This window comes from Scyliorhinus torazame, chromosome 18, assembly GCF_047496885.1.
Source record: "Scyliorhinus torazame isolate Kashiwa2021f chromosome 18, sScyTor2.1, whole genome shotgun sequence".
Classification (NCBI taxonomy): Eukaryota; Metazoa; Chordata; class Chondrichthyes; order Carcharhiniformes; family Scyliorhinidae; genus Scyliorhinus; species Scyliorhinus torazame.
The window spans coordinates 33189907-33215750 of NC_092724.1; the positions used below are offsets into that span (position 1 = coordinate 33189907).

General features: G+C 47.6%; 1 protein-coding gene across 4 annotated transcripts in view; it reads right to left on the minus strand.

Moving 5' to 3' along the window:
• The window catches only part of nfic (nuclear factor I/C), a 788712-nt gene that overhangs the window by 291101 nt on the left and 471767 nt on the right, over positions 1 to 25844 (minus strand). For all 4 annotated transcript variants that reach the window (XM_072482538.1, XM_072482537.1, XM_072482536.1 and 1 more), the window contains one exon: positions 11134 to 11219. In XM_072482538.1, the coding sequence (XP_072338639.1) occupies positions 11134 to 11219 (86 nt within the window). The remainder of the gene's footprint in view (positions 1 to 11133; positions 11220 to 25844) is intronic.

Sequence of the window (25844 nt, forward strand, 5' to 3'; positions counted from 1 at the left end):
TGGCGTCCTGAATATCGGCTACCTTAGTTGCTGGACTACAAATCCGGTTCCCATTCCCCTGCCAAATTAGTTTAAACCCTCCCGAAGAGTACTAGAAAACCTCCCTCCCAGGATATTGGTGCCCCTCTGGTTCAGATGCAACCTCTCCTGCTTGTACAGGTCCCACCTTCCCCAGAATGCGCTCCAATTATCCAAATACCTGAAGCCCTCCCTCCTACACCATTCCTGCAGCCACGTGTTCAACTGCACTCTCTCCCTATTCCTAGCCTCGCTATCACGTGGCACCAGCAACAAACCAGAGATGACAACTCTGTCTGTCCTGGCTTTTAACTTCCAGCCTAACTCCCTAAACTTGTTTATTACCTCCACACCCCTTTTCCTACCTATGTCATTGGTACCAATGTGCACCATGACTTCTGGCTGCTCCCCCTCCCCCTTAAGGATCCTGAAGACACGATTCGAGACATCCCTGGCCCTGGCACCCGGGAGGCAACATACCTTCCGGGAGTCTCGCTCGCGACCACAGAATCTCCTATCTATTCCCCTAACCATTGAATCTCCTACAACTATTGCTTTTCTATTCTCCCCCCTTCCCTTCTGAGCCCCAGAGCCAGACTCAGTGCCAGAGACCTGGCCGCTAGGGCCTTCCCCCGGTAGGTCATCCCCCCCCAACAGCATCCAAAACGGTATACTTGTTTTGAAGGGGAACGGCCACGAGGGATCCCTGCACTTTCTGCCTGTTTGTTTTTTTCCCCCTGACTGTAACCCAGCTATTCTTGTCCTGTACCTTGGGTGTGGTTACCTCCCTGTAACTCTTCTCAATCACCCCCTCTGCCTCCCGGATGATCCGAAGTTCATCCAGCTTCAGCTCCAGTTCCCTAACACGGTCTTTGAGGAGCTGAAGTTGGGTGCACTTCCCGCAGGTATAGTCAGTGGGGACACCGGTGGTATCCCTCACCACCCACATCCTACAGGAGGAGCATGTAACTGGCCTAGCCTCCATCCCCTCTTACCTGACAGAATATAGCTGCCCTGTGGACTAACTAGATCTCCGCCCTCCGACCCTGCTCCCAGTCAGCTACACTTTCTGTAAACTCCTGGCTCTCTTTGCACTCTTTGCGGAAATGTCGGAAACAAAACGAAAGGAGCACCTTACTCCCTCCTCACCTAACACCCTCGGTCACCAAACTCCCACTATCGCACTCAAATGCACCAAATTCAGCACTCCCTCGGTCACCAAACTCTCACTATCGCACTCAAATGCACCAAATTCAGCACTCCCTCGGTCACCAAACTCTTACTATCGCACTCAAATGCACCAAATTCAGCACTCCCTCGGTCACCAAACTCTCACTATCGCACTCAAATGCACCAAATTCAGCACTCAGTGCAAACAAAGTCTGCACTGTAGGGGATCACTTTTATACTGTGAATCTAGCCTCTGAAAACTGGCCTAATCCAATTAACTAATTAACATGCTCCAGCTGCAAGTGCCTACAAGTAGAAGCCTGTTTAAAGCTTATTGAAAATTCACCTTCTTCTAAACCAAACAGCAACTTTTAAGTTAATTAACTAAATAAAAGAAAGACTAAACTTTAGATAAAAATGAAGCCTTATACTCCCTCGGTCACCAAACTCTCACTATCGCACTCAAATGCACCAAATTCAGCACTCAGTGCAAAAAAATTTTTTTTTAAAAATTGTATTGTTCAGAAGAATTCAAGGAAGAGTAAATAAAGTGTACTGAGTTAAAGAGACAAATGCTGTAACCAGATTTAAAGTGGGATTTAGATTTAAAGGTAAATCAAATCTCTGATGCCATGTTAAAGTCTGGAAATTGAGAGTTAAAGCAATTGTGAACAAATTCCACAGCAGTTAAGACAAAGAAAACCTAAAGGAGTTGTTGTAAAATCCTGGACTAGACTTACTGTTAAAAGTGAAGTGGAAGCTTTGTTTAAAACTGTCATGTAGAAAGCCTGCCTGATATTCAGAATGCAAATCACCAAGGGATGAATTATTATTATTATGAGTGAAATGGCAGCACGGTGGCGCAGTGGATAGCACTGCTGCCTCACGGCGCCGAGATCCCAGGTTCGATCCCAGCTCTGGGTCACTGCCCGTGTAGAGTTTGCACATTCTCCCCGTGTTTGCGTGCGTTTCGCCCCCACAATGTGCAGGGTAGGTGGATTGGCCACGCTAAATTGCCCCTTAATTGGAAAAAATTAATTGGACACTCTAAATTTAAAAAAAAATTAGTGAATATTTTAAAGCATGTGTTTTGGAGTGGTGTTTGGAAACTCCCATTTCATAAGCATCTGGGGGCTTCTGAGACGAAAACCACAGACACTGGGCGCGATTCTACACTCCCACGCCGGTTGGGAGAATCGCCTGGGCCGCCAAAATTTCCGGGGACGCCGGCCCGACGCCCTCACGCGATTCTCCCAAGCGGCAGGAACGGCCCAGTCGAGTTTCGTGGGCCGCAGGCCGGAGAATCGCCGGAGACACCCAAAATGGCGATTCTCCGGCACCCCCGCTATTCTGAGGCCCGGATGGGCCGAGCGGCCAGGCCAAAACGGCGGGTTCCCCCCCGCCGCCGGGTCGGAGAATGGCTGTTGGCCGCCATGAATCCCACCCCCGCCGAAGTCTCCGGTACCGGATATTCGGCGGGGGCGGGAATCGGTCCGCGCCGGTTGGCGGGCCCCCCCCACTCAATTCTCCGGCCCGGATGGGCCAAAGTCCCGCCAAGAAATTGCCTGTCCCGCCGGCGTAAATTAAAGTAGGTATTTATCGGCGGGACAAGGTGGCGTGGGCGGGCTCCGAGGTCCTGGGGGGGGCGCGGGGCGATCTGACCCCGGGGGGTGCCCCCACGGTGGCCTGGCCCGCGATCGGGGCCCACCGATTCGCGGGCGGGTCTGTGCCGTGGGGGCACTCTTTCCCTTCCGCCTCCGCAACGGCCTCCACCATGGCGGAGGCGGAAGTGACTCGCCCCACTGCGCATGCGCGGGAAACTGTCAGCGGTCGCTGACTCTCCCGCGCATGCGCCGCCCGGAGATGTCATTTCCGCGCCAGCTGGCGGGTCAACAAACGCCATTTCCGCCAGCTGGCGGGGCGGAAATCCCTCCGGCGTCGGCCTAGCCCCTCAATGTTGGGGCTCAGCCCCCAAAGAAGCGGAGCATTCCGCACCTTTGGGGCGGCGCATGCGCGGGAGCCAGTCAGCGGACATCGCGCCGTTGGGGGAGAATTTTGCCCCTGGTCGCTGCAGTCGTGGGCGGTGCGTGAACAAAGAACAAACAAAGAACAAAGAAATGTACAGCACAGGAACAGGCCCTTCGGCCCTCCAAGCCCGTGCCGACCATACTGCCCGACTAAACTACAATCTTCTACACTTCCTGGGTCCGTATCCTTCTATTCCCATCCTATTCATATATTTGTCAAGATGCCCCTTAAATGTCCCTATCGTCCCTGCCTCCACTACCTCCTCCGGTAATGAGTTCCAGGCACCCACTACCCTCTGCGTAAAAAACTTGCCTCGTACATCTACTCTAAACTTTGCCCCTCTCACCTTAAACCTATGCCCCCTAGTAATTGACCCCTCTACCCTGGGGAAAAGCCTCTGACTATCCACTCTGTCTATGCCCCTCATAATTTTGTATACCTCTATCAGGTCGCCCCTCAACCTCCTTCGTTCCAGTGAGAACAAACCGAGTTTATTCAATCGCTCCTCATAGCTTATGCCCTCCATACCAGGCAACATTCTGGTAAATCTCTTCTGCACCCTCTCTAAAGCCTCCACATCCTTCTGGTAGTGTGGCGACCAGAATTGAACACTATACTCCAAGTGTGGCCTAACTAAGGTTCTATACAGCTGCAACATGACTTGCCAATTCTTATACTCAATGCCCCGGCCAATGAAGGCAAGCATGCCGTATGCCTTTTGACTACCTTCTCCACCTGTGTAGCCCCTTTCAGTGATCTGTGGACCTGTACTCCTAGATCTCTTTGACTTTCAATACTCTTGAGGGTTCTACCATTCACTGTATATTCCCTACCTGCATTAGCCCTTCCAAAATGCATTACCTCACATTTGTCCAGGTTAAACTACATCTGCCATCTCTCCGCCCAAGTCTCCAGACAATCTAAATCCTGCTGTATCCTCAGACAGTCCTCATCGCTATCCGCAATTCCACCAACCTTTGTGTCGTCTGCAAACTTACTAATCAGACCAGTTACATTTTCCTCCAAATCATTTATATATACTACAAAGAGCAAAGGTCCCAGCACTGATCCCTGTGGAACACCACTGGTCACAGCCCTCCAATTAGAAAAGCATCCCTCCATTGCTACCCTCTGCCTTCTATGGCCTAGCCAGTTCTGTATCCACCTTGCCAGTTCACCCCTGATCCCGTGTGACTTCACCTTTTGTACTAGTCTACCATGAGGGACCTTGTCAAAGGCCTTACTGAAGTCCATATAGACAACATCTACTGCCCTACCTGCATCAATCATCTTAGTGACCTCCTCGAAAAACTCTATCAAGTTAGTGAGACACGACCTCCCCTTCACAAAACCGTGCTGCCTCTCACTAATACGTCCATTTGCTTCCAAATGGGAGTAGATCCTGTCTCGAAGAATTCTCTCCAGTAATTTCCCTACCACTGAAGTAAGGCTCACCGGCCTGTAGTTCCCGGGATTATCCCTGCCACCCTTCTTAAACAGAGGAACAACATTGGCTATTCTCCAGTCCTCCGGGACATCCCCTGAAGACAGCGAGGATCCAAAGATTTCTGTCAAGGCCTCAGCAATTTCCTCTCCAGCCTCCTTCAGTATTCTGGGGTAGATGCCATCCGGCCCTGGGGACTTATCTACCTTAATATTTTTTAAGACACCCAACACCTCGTCTTTTTGGATCACAATGTGACCCAGGCTATCTACACCCCCTTCTCCAGACTCAACATCTACCAATTCCTTCTCTTTGGTGAATACTGATGCAAAGTATTCATTTAGTACCTCGCCCATTTCCTCTGGCTCCACACATAGATTCCCTTGCCTATCCTTCAGTGGGCCAACCCTTTCCCTGGCTACCCTCTTGCTTTTTATGTAAGTGTAAAAAGCCTTGGGATTTTCCTTAACCCTATTTGCCAATGACTTTTCATGACCCCTTCTAGCCCTCCTGACTCCCTGCTTAAGTTCCTTCCTACTTTCCTTATATGCCACACAGGCTTCGTCTGTTCCCAGCCTTTTAGCCCTGACAAATGCCTCCTTTTTCTTTTTGACGAGGCCTACAATATCATTCGTCATCCAAGGTTCCCGAAAATTGCCGTATTTATCTTTCTTCCTCACAGGAACATGCCTGTCCTGTATTCCTATCAACTGACACTTGAAAGCCTCCCACATGTCAGATGTTGATTTGCCCTCAAACATCCGCCCCCAATCTATGTTCTTCAGTTCCCGCCTAATATTGTTATAATTAGCCTTCCCCCAATTTAGCACATTCATCCTCGGACCACTCTTATCCTTGTCCACCAGTACTTTAAAACTTACTGAATTGTGGTCACTGTTACCGAAATGCTCCCCTACTGAAACATCTACCACCTGGCCGGGCTCATTCCCCAATACCAGGTCCAGTACCGCCTCTTCCCTAGTTGGACTGTTTACATATTGTTTTAAGAAGCCCTCCTGGATGCTCCTTACAAACTCTGCCCCGTCTAAGCCCCTGGCACTAAGTGAGTCCCAGTCAATATTGGGGAAGTTGAAGTCTCCCATCACCACAACCCTGTTGTTTTTACTCTTTTCCAAAATCTGTCTACCTATCTGCTCCTCTATCTCCCGCTGGCTGTTGGGAGGCCTGTAGTATACCCCCAACATTGTGACTGCACCCTTCTTATTCCTGATCTCTACCCATATAGCCTCACTGCCCTCTGAGGTGTCCTCTCGCTGTATAGCTGTGATACTCTCCTGAACAAGTAGCGCAACTCCGCCTCCCCTTTTACATCCCCCTCTATCCCGCCTGAAACATCTAAATCCTGGAACGTTTAGCTGCCAATCCTGCCCTTCCCTCAACCAGGTCTCTGTAATGGCAACAACATCATAGTTCCAAGTAGTAATCCAAGCTCTAAGTTCATCTGCCTTACCCGTAATGCTCCTTGCATTAAAACATATGCACTTCAGGCCACCAGAATGCTGGGGGGCGGCCTGTGGGGGGGGCAAGGGGGGATCCTTCACCGGGCTTTAGCTGGAATGTGGGGTGGCCCACGATCGGTGCCCACCGATCGTCGGGCCGTCCTCTCTGAAGGAGGACCTCCTTCCTTCCGGACTTAGAGAGTACGGCAACCACACATGCGCGGGTTGGCGCCGGCCAACCCGCGCATGCGCGGATGACGCCCGTTATGCGGCGCCAGCCGCGTCATCTATGCGGCACCGCTTTTACGCGGGCGACAAGGCCTGGCACGTGTAGATGACGCGGCCCCGATCCTGGCCCATTGTCAGGGCCTGAATCGGTCGGGACCGGGGCCGTTCCGCGCCGTCGTGAACCTCGACGGCTTTCACGACGGCGCGGCCACTTCGGCGTGGGAGTGGTGAATCCCGCCCACTAACTTGGGTTCAGAGTGGAGTCTATGTATTTGACCACAGCCTGTCTGTGTGCTTTAAAGAGACTTTGTGTTAATGGGGCCATTGTAGCTTAAGGTGTACTTTGTAATCCTTGTTAATCTTAAAATTGAAGTGTACTGGTTAAGTTAAGGGGAGGGTAGTAAAGGGGTACTGCACAATGAACCAACTTTTCATGTTTAACAAATGTCTTTTCCATGCTGTTAAAAGTAATTAGCGGTCCTAAAACTCTGTTCCTCTACTTTTTATTTAAAAAAGTAAGTTAACGGGCACAATTCTCCCATCGGGAGACTAAGTGCCGACGCCGGAGTGAAAACCGGAGTGTTTCACTCCGGTGTCGGAGGCCGTTCCCAGCCTCCTATTCTCCCGCCACAGGGGGGCTAGGAGCGGTGCCACGTCATTTACGCGCGCCGGGCCTTGGCGCCGCGTAAAAGCGGCGCCGCGTAAATGACATAGCCGGCGCCGTGCAAATGACATCATCCACGTATGCGCAGGTTGACCGGTGGCAACCGGCGCATGCGCGGTTGCCGTCCTCCCCGCGGCCGCCCCACAAGAGGATGTCGGATGGATCTTGCAGGGCAGCGGAGGAAAGGAGGTCCTCCTTCAGAGAGGCCCGCCCGCCAATCGGTGGGCACCGATCGCGGGCCAGACCCCTTTTGAGTCCCCCACCCGGTGCAGGAACCCCCCCTCCCCCCCACCCCCCACAGGCCACCCTCCCCAGCGTTCCCACGCTGTTCCCGCTGGCAGCGACCAGGTGTGGACGGCGCCGGTGGGAACCTGTCATGTTGGGAAGGCTGCTTGGCCCATCCGGGCCGGAGAATCGCTGCTCGCCCGTTACAAACAGCGATCGGCAATTCTTCGAGCTGCCGGCCGTAATTCTCGCCGCGCCGGTTTGGGGGGGAGGGGGAGATTCGCGTGCGGGTGCCGGGACGGCGTGGCGGGACTTGCGCGGCGTCCCGGCGATTCTCCCACCCGGCGGTGGGGGGGGAGAATTCTGCCCAAAGTCTTTTGAGCCAGGGTTCCATTCTAGGATCTTCCCGTTCAGCACGGTAGCACAGTGGGTGACACTGTTGCTGTCATGTTATGCACTCATGCACATAATGAGATACAGACAGGCAGTGACAGACACTCAGTACTGCCAATCAACACACAGGACAGAACACAACCAATCACCAGGCAGAACACTAGAGGAGGGTTTCTCACGATAAAACACACGAGGCATCAGCACTCTGCCTTTTTCCACTGGTGACAACTGTAGTGACAGTCAAGGTGTATATATCAGTCAGCACCTTCTACATGGTGGCTCAGAGCTAGTCTGGTCTAGTTAGTTATAGTTAGCATGCTGAGATTAGTAGAGTGTCAACCCACAGCGAACTGTGTGCACTGCTCAGCAAGTTCAATAAAGCATATTGAACATACATCAAAGTTTAGTGTCTACTTTCAAGTACTACTGCATCCAGTTGCAGTCCGTGTTACCCCAGGGTGAATAACACGATAGTTGCTTCACAGCTCCAGGGTCCCAGGTTTGATTCCCGGCTTCGGTCACTGTCTGTGTGGAGTCTGCACGTTCTCCCAGTGTCTGCGTGGGTTTCCTTCGGGTGCTCTGGTTTCCTCCCATCAGTCCTGAAAGACACGCTGTTAGGTGAATTGGATATTCTGAATTCTCCCTCTGTGTACCCAAACAGTCGCTGGAATGTGGCGACTAGGGGCTTTTCACAGTAACTTCATTGCAGAGTTAATGTAAGCCTACTTGTGACAATTAAGATTATTATGTGCCAGAGACTATGAATGCTGTTCAGTCTGTGTCTCTCGACATCTGGTGAAATATAAATCAATAAGAAAATTTAAAAAATTAGAAGCCTGAGGATTATCTGCAGCTGAAAAACTAACCCTTCTGAAGAGGTAACTGTTCAAATTGTGTACCTATTGCTGCTGTATTCCTTTGCTAATGTTGAAATTATTAACATGTGGAGATGGTGGCTTAGTGGCATTGTCACTGAACTAGTAATCTAGAGACAGAGGGCAAGATCTGGGGGTCTGGGTTCAAATCCTACCACGGGAGATGGTGAGACTTGAATTGTAAAAACGCATCTAGTTCACTAATGGTCATTTAGGGAAGGAAATCTGCCATCCTGGTGTGTCCTCCAGATCCACAGAAATGTGGTTCACTCTTAAGTGCACTCTGAAATGGTCTCAGTTAGGGATGGGAAATAAATGCTGCCCCAATCAGCAATGCCCACATCCCGTGAATACATTTTTAAAAACTCCTGCTACAAGTCCACAAACTCTAATTCCACGCACTTTCATTTGCAAGCCTTCATAGTAAATGATCCCAGGCTAGTCTCCGTCTCACATCATCGCAAGAGAGTGGGATCCCAACGTCCATACTTCCAACTGGGTCCATTTCAATTTCATTAGAGAAAGGTTGGTAGTTATCCAGGCACATCTCTCTTTCTGATGCACACTTGCACCTACATACACAGCTTGGTGGGTTCACTGGTTAAAAATGTTTCCATCTCCTGAAAGGTTTTTTGCTTTCAAATGTTGGATTGCTAAACAATTAGAATTGAAACAAGATGTGATAAGATGGCACCATACCACCTTAGAAATGTGCCTACTGAGATATATTACGCTGTATTCATATCATTCATGAGGTAATATAATATGCCTGATAATACACAGCATGAATTATCAGGGATCGACCGGTCGCATTGCGCCTGAAAAGCAGTATGATGCGGTGTGGCACAACGCGACCGGTAGATACCGGGAGATCCCACTTCTGGGATCTACCCGGCTTGCCACACCTCGCGAGAACTAACGCGATCTCGCAAGACATCGTGGATGCGAATTCCGCCCATTGTGGACATTTTCTGGCAAATCTGTATATTAGAATGAGAAAGCTAGTCTCACTCTAATATCCGTTCCAAGATCTAACTCCCACGCCTTGAAACCTCAGGCGAGCACTGTTCAGTACTGGTCTCCACAAATGGGAGCCAGATGGAATGACACTTGTGGGGGTTTCCCAGGGGATGGGAGGACCCCAGGTGCATGCCCTCTGGTGCCAACTGAGCACCCTGGCAGTGCAAGCCTGGCACCTTGAGTGTCACTGCCAAGGTGCCCAGGTGACATTGGCAGAGGCACTGCCACAATGGCACTAAGATGCCAGGCTGGCATTTTTGCATGGCGGTGATTGAGCTGGGGTGTGCAGTGCATGGGCGGCTGTGAGCACCTTGTTATAGTGAGTTGGGGATTGGCGGGTGGAGATGGGGGGTCGGGGTCTCGAGAGATCAGGATGCCATAAGTCCGCTGCATTGAGGAGTTTCGGTGAGCAGAGCTCCTCAGTGCATAAAATGGGGCTAAGTGCGGCCTCGTCGGGGAGTTCCCTGCTGAGGCCCCAGATCTACCTGGATGAGCATTAGGTAGAAGGGTGTTTCTCCGTGCCCCGAGCACTGGGAAACACCCAGCTAATCTCGCGCTGCGGGAGTCTTCCTCCATTTGGGTAGATCGCGCCCAAAGTCTAGATAAAGAGGTCACTTTGCCAGATTTTGGCAGGAATTCTCCAGGCATTGCCATTCACTTTTCCAGCCATCAGCGCATCCCTGTCCACGGGTTTCCAGACAGCGTGGGGTGGTTTCAATGCAAAATCCCTCCCATTGACAATCGGTGGGAAGATAAAATCCCGCTGCCAGTGAACGACGCGCAGCTGTGAAACACGCGGCTGGCGGACCGGAGAATCCCACCCTTTGTTTTTGTCATAAAGTTTGACTGCAGCATAGACCCAGGGTATGGCAGATATAGCATGTAGTGTATAGGATATAACATTAAAGGGCCAGCTCTAACCTATGTTTTTATCTAGGGAAGCTCCATACTGGAAGCGATCCTCTGTAATATTACCCTTAAATACATGCTGTGTAGATTGTTTCAGATGTTATTTTAATCAATGTTGCAAAACGTTTGTCACAGTCATAGTATTCCGGATTCTGAGGATGAGACAAGATATTGTATTCCGGATTCTGAGGATGAGACAAGATATTGAAAAGTGACTTGCTAGGCCTACAAACGGGTTTCATATAAAGTGCATAACTTCAAGTAAACTATTCAGACAAGCTGTGATGTGAGATTTTCTATGGGTCCACACAGTTTACCAAATCCTGCTTAAAAACACCTGGTTAAATTTTCGCATGGCAGAATCAGGTTCTTGAAATGGTTTATACATGTCCTCTGTGGCCTGTGCCACTGTAATCACTTATACACCCAATACACTGAATTAACACTTACAAGGTATTTTTTACAACAGCAAACAGATAATAAAATCGGCTAGAAATATAGCGGCCAAGAAAAATGCATCTATTCTCTGAAGACCCACGTGGACAGAGCAGAAAATAATTCTTGGAACAGAGCATTTTCTTGATATAAACAGTGTATCATGATTTTCAACAATCTTTTCAAAGCTGAAATGATCTACCTGTGAAAGGGAGACTAACTAATTACATAAAACTGTCAATGAAAGTAGACCTGCTACAATACCTGTGGCTGATAAAGGCTGCCAGGATCTCTTGGTCCTATTCCCACAAAGGAACGATTAGCTGGGGGGGTGCCAGGAGTCGTGTAGGCTGAAATGAAATAACAATGTTAGGAGCAATGGATAGATGCACAATAATGCATTAAGATGGGCTACATTGCTTTATTGAAGATATTTGGGCATAAAGGAATAATTGAACTGCATTTATTTACACAAACAAAGATATACATTTGGAAACTATCCACATTGTAAACATTTAAAGAGCTGAAATTTTCACTCCTTGTCCTCTGCGTCATAAACACTTCTTATGGCCACTTCCATAACCCCCCCTCCCCCCGCCGCTTCTATTCCTACATCAGTCCACCTATTGCCGAAGCCATCATCCATGCCATTTGTCATCTCCAGACTCAACTCTTCTGATGCTGACCATTCTGCCCTGCCATCCACTCTCTGCATGACTTGGCTCACCCAAAGATTTGCTACCCATGTCCTACCCTGCACAAACCTCGGCTCAATTCTCTCCCATCAAACTAGGCTTGTTTTACGCCTGGTTCTTTGCTCCGCAAGGGCAGCTTGACCTTCCGCTTTCTAAGCTCCAAGCTCTAGAATTTCCTTCCTAAACCCCAGGATCTCTCCAGCTCCCTTTTAGGTTCTCTCTTTTTAAAAATTAAACCTGTGTGAAGTGTTTGTGTCATTTTCTAATGAAAGGTGCTACATAAAATACAATTGATTACGGCTTTTAAAACAAAACAAGCTTGAGCTGTTTTATGGAATTCTTTTGAAATGATGTATTGTTCGGTATCTCTTCACTGACAGTCACAAAAATATAAAGGCCCTAAAGTTCCATGGGAGTTCACCCACGTTGTCCAATTAATAGAATCCCCAGATGCTATAACCAGGTTAAAAACACCATGAATAGAATTACCCTACGGTTCCACTCATTTGCTGTCAAAATTACAACAGGGGATTGGGAGAAATCCTACACAAAGTTTCAGGGCCAAAGATTTTACTACAAATTCTCAAAGTGAAATGTTTAATGAGCAAAGTAGCTGTGAAAAAACAGTAATTTCTTGACAATAAAATGGAATTTGTTCTCAGCTGTGTATAAAATGTTGAAGGAAGGAAGCAGGCAGACTGGAAGAAGGAAAGGAAACTAATTAAGATAAAGTAACCTTTAAGACCAAGGCAATAAGTGTTAATGTCTGTAGTTTTGTCCACTGAAATGTTGTTTCCTATTATCGCCAGGTTTCAAATCAAGCAGACTTTAGCGACAGAGAAGCTGAGAGTCAGTTCTAAGTTGTATGCAACTGTCAATAAAGATGAAACTGGGCAGCACGGTGGCGCAGTGGTTAGCACTGCTGCCTCATGGCGGCGAGGTCCCAGGTTCGATCCCGGCTCTGGGTCACTGTCCGTGTGGAGTTTACATATTCTCCCCGTGTTTGCGTGGGTTCGCCCCCACAACACAAAGATGTGCAGGGGAGGTGGATTGGCCACGCTAAATTGCCCCTTAATTGGAAAAAATGAATTGAGTACTCTAAATTTATTCTTTTTTTAAAATAAAGATGAAACTGTTAACCGTTTGTCTGCTTGGACATTTCAAAAGAAAATTACTTTACTTCAAAAAGGTTCCATGTGGCATTTATTTTGAGCTCCATGTGGCATTCATGGCACAAATTCTCTTCCCAAAAGACTGTGAATGATGTGCCATAGAGATGGTTTTGTCAGATTTATCCAAAAGAACTATTATGTTCCAAAACTGGAAAGAGAAGTTATTTTTCCAAAGCAAACTACATTAAGCCCTTATGGACTAATTTCAGCTTTTTCATGCAAGCATTTGCTCTTCAGAATTCTTGCATTTATGCTTCTGCTTCTGTATATTTTAATAGTAAGTGAATCCAGAATTATAGTTTAACTTAAATAATCTGGTATTGTGATATTTTTCATTATCATAAGGTCAGAAAAGACATTGGGAACAGCCCACGTATTCTCCAGAAAGCAATTTTCATTATAATGTTCCACATCATTGGCTTATTTTCTTTCCGTTATGGCTCATATGGAATTAAAAATCAGGTACATTTTTTTTCAATTCATTTAACGGGATGTGGGTATTGCTAGGTAGACCAGCATTTATTGCCCATCCCTAGCTGCCCTTGAGAAGTTAGTGGCGAGTTACCTTCTTGAACTGCTGCAGACTTGGAGGTTTTTTAAAATTTAGAGTATCCAATTCTTTTTTCCAATTAGGGGCAATTTAGCGTGGCCGATCCACCTAACATGCACATCTTTGGGTTGGGGTGGGGGGGGGGGTGCAGTCCCTCAGGTGTATCCATAGTGTTGTTAGGGAGGGAGCTCTGGGATTTTGACCCAGCGATAGTGATGGAACGGCGATATCTTTTCAAGTCAGGGTAGAGGGTGGAATTCTCCCGGCTGCGTTGCACCCAGCGCAAATCCTGCTATGTCAGGAGAATTCCGGGAAAACTGCGAAAGAGACTTGTGCTGTCTCCCGGTATTCCCCCCACCCCTCCAGCAGGTGGTCACCCTGGCGCGAATCATTACTGGTCCCTAAAAGCGGGCACCTGGTGCCGTGGACTGAAGAGGGGGAGCAAGAAGGTGAGTACCCCTCTCCAGTTAACTCCAGAGAGCACAAGCACACAGCAGCCACAGGCCAGATGCCGTGGGAGTCCTTCACTGGAGCTGTGGGGCTTGGGCTAGGTATTGCTTTGGGTCTGTGAAGGCTTGAAGCCTGCTTTCTTTCATGTTAAACATCTCATCACAGGACAAAGCACAGCTGAATGAAATGAAATGAAATGAAAATCGCTTATTGTCACAAGTAGGCTTCAAATGAAGTTACTGTGAAAAGTCCCTAGTCGCCACATTCTGACGCCTGTTCGGGGAGGCTGGTACGGAATTGAACCCGCGCTGCTGGCCTGCCTTGGTCTAGTCTGTCCTAAAATCATCTCACAGGACAGGGCCATTCTGTGGCTTGTTTCTTGGGAGATGCATTTCACTCCCCTTGTAGCTTCAATAGATTCTGGTTTCACAGTTGCAGTATGCCTGCTTTCATCCCTTTGTACTTGGTTGGTTGTTTACATTCCAGTTTACATCCATTAATTTTTATGAGCCTCTTGATTGACAGTTAAAGGCTATCTAAAAGGGGGGTTAAGCTTTGTTTGTTTTATAGCACTTCATGGTCCATTAACTCTGAAGCGCTTCCTCTTTTGAGCAGGTGTCCTGTCTGACCACATTTTTTTCTATTGTATTTTATTTTCCATTCTGAAGTGCTTCCTAGAAAGAGCAGACGGGCAGTCTTAAATCATTATTTTTAGACTGGGGTGCGATTCAGTGGACTTCAGTTAAAGTCCACTGAACAGCGCGTTTAGGGAGTTGTTTCATGGCACCTGCAGTGCCGAGAAAAACCTTGCTATTCAACGGCATTCTGCCGGGTCTTTTGGCTTCGGTGAGTAACCCTCGTCGAAGCCACTCTTTAAGTCTAATGGCCTCAGGACCCCACCCACTTCACCCAACGTATCCCGTTCAGTGTCCTTTAGCGCTCCCCTCCACCTCTTTCTAATGCGCAAGGCCCCTTCCGGGCCTGAACCCAGGCATGGGCAACCTGGCACCTTGGAACTGCCAGCCTGGTACCCTGGCAGTGACCCTGCCAGCCTGGCAATGCCCAGGTGGGAGTGCCGAGGTGCTAAGCTGGCAGTTCAGAGATGCCAGGCAAGCAGTGCCCAAGTACCAGGGGCAGTGCCAAGGTACCAACCTTCCCAGACCACTCGCGGGTCTCAACTCCCCAGCGCGACCCCCCCCAAGGTACCATCACGACTGGCTCACGACTTTGTGAACCAGTACCAGACGGCGCCCGGTTGAGCCCTCACTGGGGAGGCCTGTGAATCCTGGGACCGTGTGAATTGGGCGAGAACATATTAGAGCCTAATGGTTCATTTAAATATGCGTGCCTGGATCTTGTCCAATGAAAGAGAGACATTTCGAGTGCATCAACTCCTGATGGAGGCCTCTCATAAGATTGAACTGCCTCGTCCCAAAACTAAGTCGGGCGCAATAAGGCCGTTTCAACCTCTGATGCCTGAACAACATGCCCGCACTGGGGAAACTTTTCCACCATAGATGCAGCTGGCACCACTCAAACATTGAAGAGCAAGGGTTCCTCAATGAGGAACTTCTCGCAGCCACTGTTGAATTCACTGAATAGATGTGATGACCACTCTGGGGGGCTCTGAGGCCTTTGTAGCCCCTGGCAGTTAGGAACATGGCTGGATAGTGCCCTGGCACTGCCCTATGGCCCCCTTGCAGTGTCAACCTGGCAGTGCCATGCCAGGTTGGCACAGCCAAGGGGTGTGGCCTGAAAGGGGGGGGGGTAGTTGATGGGCAGGGGGCTTGACAGTGGTGGTGGGGGGGGTGCTTTGGCTGGTCTTTGGGTCCTTCAGTGAAATTCACCCTTATTCAAAAAGATTTTTAAGTGTGGGTGGACTGCAATCTGGGTCGCATTCAATCACCCATCAGGAATCACACTTTAGGCGGGATTCTCCGGCCGTGCCCACCCGGAGACTGGAAATTCCCGCCTGAGGTCAATGGACTGCATCCCGCCCGTGGCAATCTGGCGAAGGGCGGGTGGAAGAGTTCAGCCCCTCATTTCACACCAGAGAACACATTTAGAAATATTTTGGGAGAATTCCACCCAGGATGGTGAGTGATTTGGAGGAGAACTCCCAGGTGGTGGTGTTCCCTGGTATCTGCTGCTCTTGTACTGCTAGATGGTAGTGGGTTTGGAAGGTGCTGGCTAAGGAATCCTGGTGAGTTCCTGCAGTGCCTCTTGTAGATGGTACACACTGCTGCCACTGTCCGTCAGTGGTGAAGGGATTGAATGTTTGTGGAAGGGGTGCCAATAAAGCAGGCTGCTTTGTTCTGGATGGTGTCAAGCTGCACTCATCCAGGCAAGTGGAGAATATTGCATCATACTCCTGACTTGTGCCTTGTAAATGGTGGACAGGATTGGGGAGTCAGGAGACGAGTTACATGCCACAGGAGTCCTAGTCTTCGACTTGTTCTGGTAGCCACAGTATTTATATGGCTAGTCTAGTTCAGTTTTTGGTCAATGGCAACCCCCAGGATGTTGGTAGTGGGGGATTCAGCAATGGTAATGCCACTGAATGTCAAGGAACGCTAGTTAGATTCTCTATTGTTGGAGATGGTCATTGCCTGTGTTATAGGCCAGGGTTTAGAGAACCCCAAAGTGTATCATGGAATTTACCTGACCCACAAGTTTTAATAGATTGTGGTATGGGGAGCACACGGCCCACTCTACAGGTGTGGTACAGCAGAAATGAAAAGGTATTTTTTTAAAGCAAAACAATGTTTATTCTATGAACTCAAGTTAACCTTTTTAAAACATAGTGAACATCTTAACAACCATTAATGCAAATACAACCCCCAAAGAATACAACACTAAGTAATCCTTTAAGCTTTCCCTTTAACATCCATCATACTTAAAACACCTTTTATCAGAAGAACATCAGGTTAAAGTCACTACTGTTGTTAGTTTTATATCACCAGGATCGATTTACAGTCTTTAGGTTACAGAGAGTGACTCTAATACGCCTTCTGGCTGTGACTGCAGCTATCCAGCTCTGACAACGAAACTGAAACACACCCTGCAGCAAACAGCCTAAAACGAAAGTAAAAAGCTGACAGACAACCCAGCTCCACCCACTCTCTGACATCACTGCAGTAATAAACACCCATTTCTTAAATGCGCGCATGCGCAGTGGCTCCCTTCTCCGTGCCGGCACTGACGCAACATGGCGTAGGGCTACAGGGGCCGGCGCGGAGCAAAAGAGGCCCCCAGCCCGAGAGGCCGGCCCACCGATCGGTGGGCCCCGATCGCAGGCCAGGCCACAGCAGAGAGCCCCCCCGGGGTCGGACCCCCTCGCCCACCCCACCAGGCCCCCCCCCCCAGATGCATGCACGCCGAGGTCCCGCCGAGTAAGAGCAGGTGTGAACGGCGCCTGCGGGACTCGGCATTTTCTTGCGTGGCCGCTCGGCCCATCCTGGGCGGAGAATCGCCGTGGGGGCCCCGTAGAGCGGCCGCGCCAGCGCTGATTCTCCGGAGAATCGGCAGACCGGGGCCGGGACATCATGCCGCGATTCGCGCCGGTCCCGCCGATTCTCCGGCCCGGCCTTGGGGTGAGCGAATCCTGCCCAGGGTTTCCACTATACTTCTAGTTTTGAATCTATAATGGCAGTACTTAAGCAGCTCTGAAAAAATCCTGGCACTTCTTTCGTCTTCATCGGGTTCGGCAGCTCCACCTGTTCAGCTTTTCTCCTAAAAGACAAACTCGAACCAGTCTAGCCGCCCGTTGAAGGCAGCCAGCAGCTTCCCAGATTTGTCTTCCTCCCCATCCGTCTGCGTTTTAGGGAGAAAGTTGCAGCTTTGCTACTGCTGTGTATATCTCAGTCCTGTTAGGACCCAGGGTCACAGTTAATTTCAACTCCAAATCTTTTGTTAATGGAGGCTCAACAATCACGAAGGAACTGCCTGAAAATCAGTGAGGTGTCCATGCTCCAGTCCGTTTGCTGAGAAGTACAAGCCGGAACACCCGTGCTCGCAGGACTCCGAGAAGGAGGTGATTTCTCCTGCCCTTTTCTCCCCATGCTTTATCCTCATGCTCTTTCACTGTCCATTAATATGCCACCATTGGCAAACAGTCCCAGAAAAATCATTCCATGCAAAAGGAGGCATTTTTCAGCAATAAAAGCCTTTGGAAACTAAGTATATTGGGCAGCCTCTTCCTTCAGTTGCGCTCTTGTGACTAATTAAATGGTTATCTTGTTGTTTACTTTTACTTTTGTATTAAATATGGTCTCCTTTTGCTAAACAAATTGGCCGCTTCAAGTAGAAACAGAAAATTGAAAAGAGTGCACAGACGCTTAGGCTCACTCCTATTTTTCCCTCACCAACTTACAGACTTAGGAATGGACACTAGCAATATATAAATGTTTCATAAATAAAGCATGAGTCATAATAAATTATTTAAATCAGTCAATGTCTCGGTAAATATTGCCCTTTTCAGATGATTACCATGTCCATTTATGAGATTTGTAATGTAAATTATTCAGTACATTCAAGTTGAGTCTTTAAGTCAAAAGTGTTTATCAAGAATCGCAGCCAAATTGTTTACTGCTTAAATTTATAACCACATATTGCGGGCAAAATAAATTTAGAATATTTTTGTTCTGTCCGTTCTTTGAAGGCATGGACCTCAGATGTTCTCACGTAAAGAAATGGGTTGTTTTGAAATGTAATGTTATTCCTTATTTATTAAACTTACATGGAGAATAGTAAGGGTTGTTGACTATGTGGATATTCATTATGGCTTCCTAACATTTAACGTTATTTATTTTGTTTCAGAACGGTCCCAGTGGGAAAGACCAAAAGTATATTTGGAGCCTTTTGTAACTTCAGGAAGTCCTGAGTGCTTTACAGCCATTGGAGCGCTTCTGACGTGTAGTCACTGTTGTTATGTAGGAAACTGTGGCAGCCATTTGGACTCAACAAGATCCAATAAACAGCAATGCGATAATGACCAGTTAATCTGGTTGGAATCTTAACATAGGTTTGTCAAAGTGTCAGGCTCAGACTGAACACTGCCATGTAGCTCTCCAGTTGCACACACCGGTTTTCACTTGTCATGTGAGAGTACCTTTAAGAAATGGGTGTTTATTTCTGCAGTGCTGTCAGAGAGTGGTGGAGCGGGGCTGTCTGTCAGCTTCTTACTTTCGTTTTTGAGCAGGCTGCAGGGTGTGTTTTAGTTTCGTTTTCAGTGTTGGAGCTGAAGCCAGACCAAACAGATATACTGCTGTTCTCCCTGCCCTCAAAAGACTATCTCTTGATCATTTGGTGAATTCAGAATTATAAATGTTTTCAGTAGTGAATGTAAACCTAATGTGCTTCTGTTAAAAGGTGTTTTTTTAAAGTCGTATGGATGTTAAAAAGGAAAGCTTAAAAGGTTTACTTAGTGTTGCAGTCTTTGGGGGTTGTATTTGAATTAATGGTTGCTAAGATGTTCACTGTATGTTTTAAAAAGGTTAACTTGAGTTCATAGAATAAACACTGTTTTGCTTTAAAAAATACTTTTCCATTTCTGCTGTACCACACGTGTAGAGTGGGCCGTGTGCTTCCCATACCACAATCTAGTAAAAGTGGTGGGTCAGGTGAACTCAATGATACACTTTGGGGTTCTCTAAACCCTGGCCCATAACACACTCCAGATCTGGAGCCTCTTTAACGAAAAAAATGAATGGGCACGGTTTACGCCGTTACACTGGCAGGGCAGGGTCTGATAGAGCCATCACCCGGCTCCACAGAGATTGGGGTGCCATCTTTAAAGGACACCTCGATCAGAATTGAACATCAACTCCCCACGACTGCAGCACCCCTTTGTCCCCCATGGAGATATTGAAGATTCCCTCCCCTGGACAAAGATCGCCCGCCACCCCACCGACAATCATCAGGGCTCCCAAACCAACAATCATTGGGGGGGGGGGGCCTCCCCACCACTGTGGAAGTATCGCCGACGTCCCGTGTCCCCCCCAGTGCCCGTTCCTCCACGTGCCTATAAGTTCCGCCCTTACTGCCCGTTCTCCCCCCCCGGCACCACTCCACGGGGTTGCCACAAGGGCCCGCCCCTGTCACAGCACCCTGGCAGAGGTTCCAACCTGTGCCAGGAGGTAATAGTGCAAGTGGGCAATGACAGGGCACTGCCCAGGCATGTTCCTCTCCTCTTGAGGCCTATACTTAACCTTCTGCACCTCCGGAGGGATCTCCAAGACTAAATCCCATTTTTAAAAAGCTGCTGTAAACTTCGCCGCTGTGACGGTATGAATATTTGGTGTGTGGAGGGGGGAATCATGTGGTGGGGGGGTGATATGTTATAAATTTTATAATTTAATAGAATCCATTTAAATTTTAATCCATGTTTACAGAGGGATAAATATTTGCCAAAAAGCCAGGAGCACTCCTTTACTCTTCTGCAAATTCTGCCATTTCATCTTTTAAACCAACTGAGTGGGCAGCCTGGGTATCACGGGGCAGCACTCTCTCAGTCCATCTATGTGCTCCCCACTGTAGAGTGAGGTTCAAACCCTTGATCTGCTGATTCAGAGGGAAGAGTGCTCCATTCTGTCAAAGCCGATACTTTATTAGATTGGTTAAACCGATTAGATTTTGGAAGATTTGTGCAGTATTTAGATTCAGCAATTTATGTGTGAAATTTGAATACTTCAATTTGAAATAGAATCAAATAAGGATCTGAAACACAGCAATGCATATAGCAACTACAGAGCCCAGCCACCTCAATGAAAGTGAGATGGAAATCTTAAAGCCAATTTGCTGCATAGCAGCCAATGTGGTAATTTTTCTTCTGCTTAAGCATGTGCAATCTGCAAAGCTATGAATTTAAATGAAAAGTCACGTATTCTTATTAACTTGAAGGAGAAATCTATTTTACCAAACTGTCACAAAACCCTATTTATTAAATAGGAGATACCTGTGCATTTGTCACTATCTGTCAGTTGCTCCTCGTTACTGCAAATTGTGCTTTAAAATTGCATGTTAAAAGCAGCCTGGAAGCGTTTTGTTTTTGATCGTCTTTACTCCCTGCCATAAACTCAGTTTCCAAGCCACAAACTCAGTCCAGTCGCTGACGGTCACTCTCTGAACTATACTGTTCAGAACCTCGGGGCCCTTATCCTAAGCTGAGCACATTCTGTCAATCACCACGACCACCTACTTTCTTTTTTTTAAATTTAGAGTACCCAATTAATTTTTTTCCAATTCAGGGGCAATTTAGTGTGGCCAATCCACACATCTTTGGGTTGTGGAGGTGAAACCCACACAGACATGGGGAGAACTGCAAACTCCACACGGACAGTGACATAGAGCCAGAATCGAACCTGTGACCTCGGCGCTGTGAAGCAGCAATTCTAACCACTGCGCCACCGTGCTGCCCTCACAACCACTTACTTTCAACTCCATAATGTCACCCGGCTCCACCCTTGCCTTAGTCCGACTGTTGCTGAAACTCTCATGCATGCTTTTGTTGCCTTGGCATTCAACAATTCATTACCCAAGTCCCAACCTTCAACTCTTTATAAACATGAGCTTGTGCAAAACACTTTTGCCTGTATCCTAACTCGCAACAAGTCCTGTTCATTTATCACCTCTGTGCTCCTTAATGGCTTTCGTTCTGGCAATGCCTCAAATTTAAAATTCTTATCCTAGCTTTTCAAATCCCTCTCCGTGACCACACCCCTCTCTAACTCTGTGCTATGCTGTGGCCCTACAACTCTCTAGAGAACCCTGCGTTCCTCTGATAAAATTGTGCAGCTCTAATTTTCTTCACGCCACCATTGGTGGTCATGCCTTCAGCTATCTATGCCCTATAAAGCTCTGCAATTCTCTTCCTAAACTCATCGCTCCTTTAAGGTACTCCTTCACACCAACCTCTTTAACCAAGCTGTAGATAACATGTCCCCGTTTCTTTCCAAGTAGCTCGTTATCACATTTTGTCTGATAACACTCCTGAGAAGCACCTGGGGATGCTTTATTATGTTAAAGATACTTTGCAACTGCAAATTGTTGTTGTTAATGTGGTATCATCATGGTTCTCTCCAGTGACACCATTATGCGACATTAGAGGTAGTACTGTATAAAATGCCTGCTCGAAGGCCAATCTGAGTAGCAACTGCAAATCATAAAGCATAGTTACCATGTGGCCAGGGATATTAATCAAGGCAAGGTTCTGCCTGCTCAGGTGGGTTTGACAGATCGCATAACATTGGGAGAACCCCCTTGTTCAAATAGTGTCCTGGCCAATTATAATCCTATAATCAATGCAAGCCTATACAAATTAATAGATTATTAATCTTGCTGCTGTTAGTGGAATCTTGCTGCATGTTAATTAGTGGCCACATTTGTGTACAAAGCAACAGTAATTAATTGGCTCCACAGCATGTCCCAAGAACGTGAAATGCGGTACAATATTAAAAGCTCAACTCAGTTACACTCTTTGAACTCTTTTCATAATCCCTCCATTCATCTGCATTTAGCTTATAATGTGGCCATGTAAAAACAAAACAATGTTCACTGTAGTCTAAGCACAGTTATGCTTATTGGTTTATAAATTCTTTGTGCATGATCTACTGGCCGCGTTACGCCCGAAAGGCAGCGTGGCGCAACGTGACTGGTAGAAGCCGGGAGATCCCTCTTTCAAGATCTACCTGGCTCACCAAGCCTTGCGAGATCTAATGTGATCTCACAAGACATTGCAATGTGAATCCCGTCAATTGTGGGTGGATCACTTTTTGGCGATTCTGCATATTATTGTAAGACAGCTAGTCTCACTCTAATATGCACTCCCACGATCTACCCAAGGCGATGGGATCTAACCCCCTCGCATTGGAGCTGTCGGGCGACCGCCGTTCAGTGCTGGTCTCCACAAATGGGGACCAGACGGAATGGCACTCGTGGGGATCTGCCAGGGGGTGGAAAAAAAATGAAATGAAAATCGCTTATTGTCACAAGTAGGCTTCAAATGAAGTTACTGTGAAAAGCCCCTAGTCGCCACATTCCGGCACCTGTTCGGGGAGGATGGTACGGGAATTGAACCGTGCTGCTGGCCTGCCTTGGTCTGCTTTAAAAGCCAGCTCTTTAGCCCTGTGCTAAACCAGATTGGAGGTCTCCAGGTACTTCCCCTCTGGGCAGGGTGGCACCTTGGCAGTGCCAGCCTGGCACCCTAGCAGTACCACCTGGGTGCCAGCCTGGCACTGCCAAAGTGATGAGGTGGTGCTGTCGGTTGGCAGGGGCACTGCCACAGTGACAGATTGGCACTTCCAAGGTGCCAAGCTGACACCTTTCCCTGCGGATCGGGCCCGGGGGTACCCTGTGCAAGGCGGTTGAGGACCCCTTATGGGTAAGTTGGGACTTTGGGGGATTTTAGGGGGTCCCTTTGAGGGATCGGGAGATTGGGATGCCATTTGAAAACGGCGTCCTGATCTCCTTCTGCACTGAGGAGTTCTGGTGAGCAGAGCTCCTCAGTGCAAATAACGGGACTGCGTTTGGCCTCGTGGGGGTGTTCCTCGCTGAGGCCAAATGGGCGCTCAATAGCAGTGTTTCTCGGAGCTCCAAGTGCCTTGAAACACCTGGTTGAATGCGTTCGCTACGGGACTCTGTTCCCTTGCGTGTAGATCGTGCCTTTTGTTTTATTATTTATTTTGACAAGCGTTTAATATGGCTATATTTACACACAATGCAGTGATGACCTGGGAAGATCTTGTGATTATCAGCCATGGATATTTACAAGTATTAGACTTCACCAAAATTGGCTCTGCGTTAAAGCCCCAGATCAGGTTACAATACAACTTGGTGAAATCCAGGTCAAGATGTCTGACGTTGTCCTTTTGCATCAATTTCACGGTTATGGGTAATGAGGGGGGCTCACGAGACTTCATAAGTTGTGCATATGGCCAGCTGAGATTTACGCTTGTTTCAATAAAGTGAATCCAAATTATTTAACATGTTATTCAATTTGATAAGAAAACAATCAAAGCACTAAATCATTCTAATTCTGTAATTATCTCAATGAGAACCAGAATCACTCAAACGCACAGTTAAATTACACACTATCCACTCTCTCGATACTCTTAAACTATTAACCTCTATCAACATTTTCATTTCGTAACACTTGTGTATTTATACTATGTGTTACACTTGGAGGAATAAAAGACTTATTGAATTTCAGGCTCCACTGTGCCTATGAAACATTATTACTGTGTCTCTATGAACAATTTTCTTGGTCTCGTAATTTTACAATGAAATTTCCCCACCCTGTGCGTGAAGCTTCCAAAGGCATAAGCCTGCAACTTTAACATCTAATTTCCATGATGAACTATTGACTGATAATACAATAGGATTCCACAAATGGTAAGCTTGGAGTTAATTAAATCCAACGTTGAAAAATACATTTGCTTTTTTGTCAACAATGCATCGAATAAAAGCATCGTATTGAATAATTTATACACAGCGTTTTACGAAATTGGATACAATATTTTAGCAATTGACACAGAGCCCATGAAAAAAGGTTTTCAATGCTTTTTTTCCACTAACAGTTTCAGGAAGAGCAGGAAACTCTGCTGATCATCATATCATTGGATGGGATTCACTGCCAAACTTTGATCGCGTTTCTAACCAACCTATATTTAATTCTGTTCAGATCTTTTTTGATTTAGGTGGACAAAAGAAGGTGCAAACGATTGGGTTAGGGTCAATAAACTTTTGGGTTTTTTTCTTCTCTCCGCAAAAGCATCTGGCAACACAGGATCGAGATTGGAATCACAACATGTGGAACATTATAGCCTCAAGCCAGTTTTCCAGCAGTGCAACAAACAATGTATGGGTCACATAAATGTCAACAGCAACTTTTGTTTCTCCTTTTCTTGTTTCATGGGTGTGGGCGTAACTGGCAAGGACAGTATCTGTTGCCCATCCCTAATTGACCTTCAACTTGTCGTGTTATTCACCCTGGGGTAACACGGACTGCAACAGGATGCAGATGAACTGTAAAGCATACACCAAACGTAGGCGTTGGTTCAATATGATTTATTGAACTTCTGTAACAATGCACACAGCTGGCTGTGGGTTGACACTCTACTACTCTATGTGTACGAACTCTAACTTACTAGAGTAGGCTAGCTCTGATCCACATGTAGAAGATGCTGACTGTTATATACATCCTGACTGTCACTACAGTTGTCACCAGTGGAAAGATGCCTTGTATGTTTTATAGCTGGAAGCCCCCCTCTGGTGTTCTGTCTGGTGATTGGTTGTGTTCTGTCCTGTATGTTGATTGGCTAACCTGGGTGTCTGTCACTGCCTGTTTTTACCTCATGCTGTGCATGGGTGCATATTATGATATCTCCCCTTCTTAAAAAAAATGTTTTTGGTTGCTTAGAGCACATACGACACACTTACAGATATAACTATTTACAGCAAATGGCGAGTGAATGCATATGTACATGTAAGGTGTCTAGCGTGCAGATACAGAACAATATGTACAAAGGAAATATTTATAAGTCCAATCTCTGGGGCTGGCGTCAGATCCTTGTCGACCGCCTGAGAGGTGGAGGTGGGGACGACGGCGCCTTGACAGGCGGGATTGCAGCCAGATTGTTGACCTCGTGGAGCGAGGTGTCCGGAAAAGGCATAACGACATCTGGGAACGTGAGGTCCGGTGGTGGGCAGGCAAGTTTGCGTAGTGCCCTTCTGTTGCGCCTGACAATGGATCCATCAGCCTTGCGAACCACGCACGACCTGGGAGCAGCCTGTCGAACAACAACAGCTGGAGCTGACCAGCCTCCACCAGGCAACTTGATGCGAACAGCATCTTCCGGAGAGAGCACAGGCAAATCAGTAGCATGAGCATCGTATGTCAGCTTTTGCCGGTTTCTGAGTTGCTTCATCTTTTGCAGCACTGGGAGGTGATCCAGGTCAGGTAAATGAGTGGCTGGAACAGTCGTCCGCAGGTCACGATTCATAAGGAGTTGTGCCGGAGACATACCGGTGGACAGAGGGGTTGCCCTGTACGCCAGGAGCGCAAGGTTAAAGTCAGAAGCTGAGATTGCAGCCTTGCAGAGCAGTAGCTTC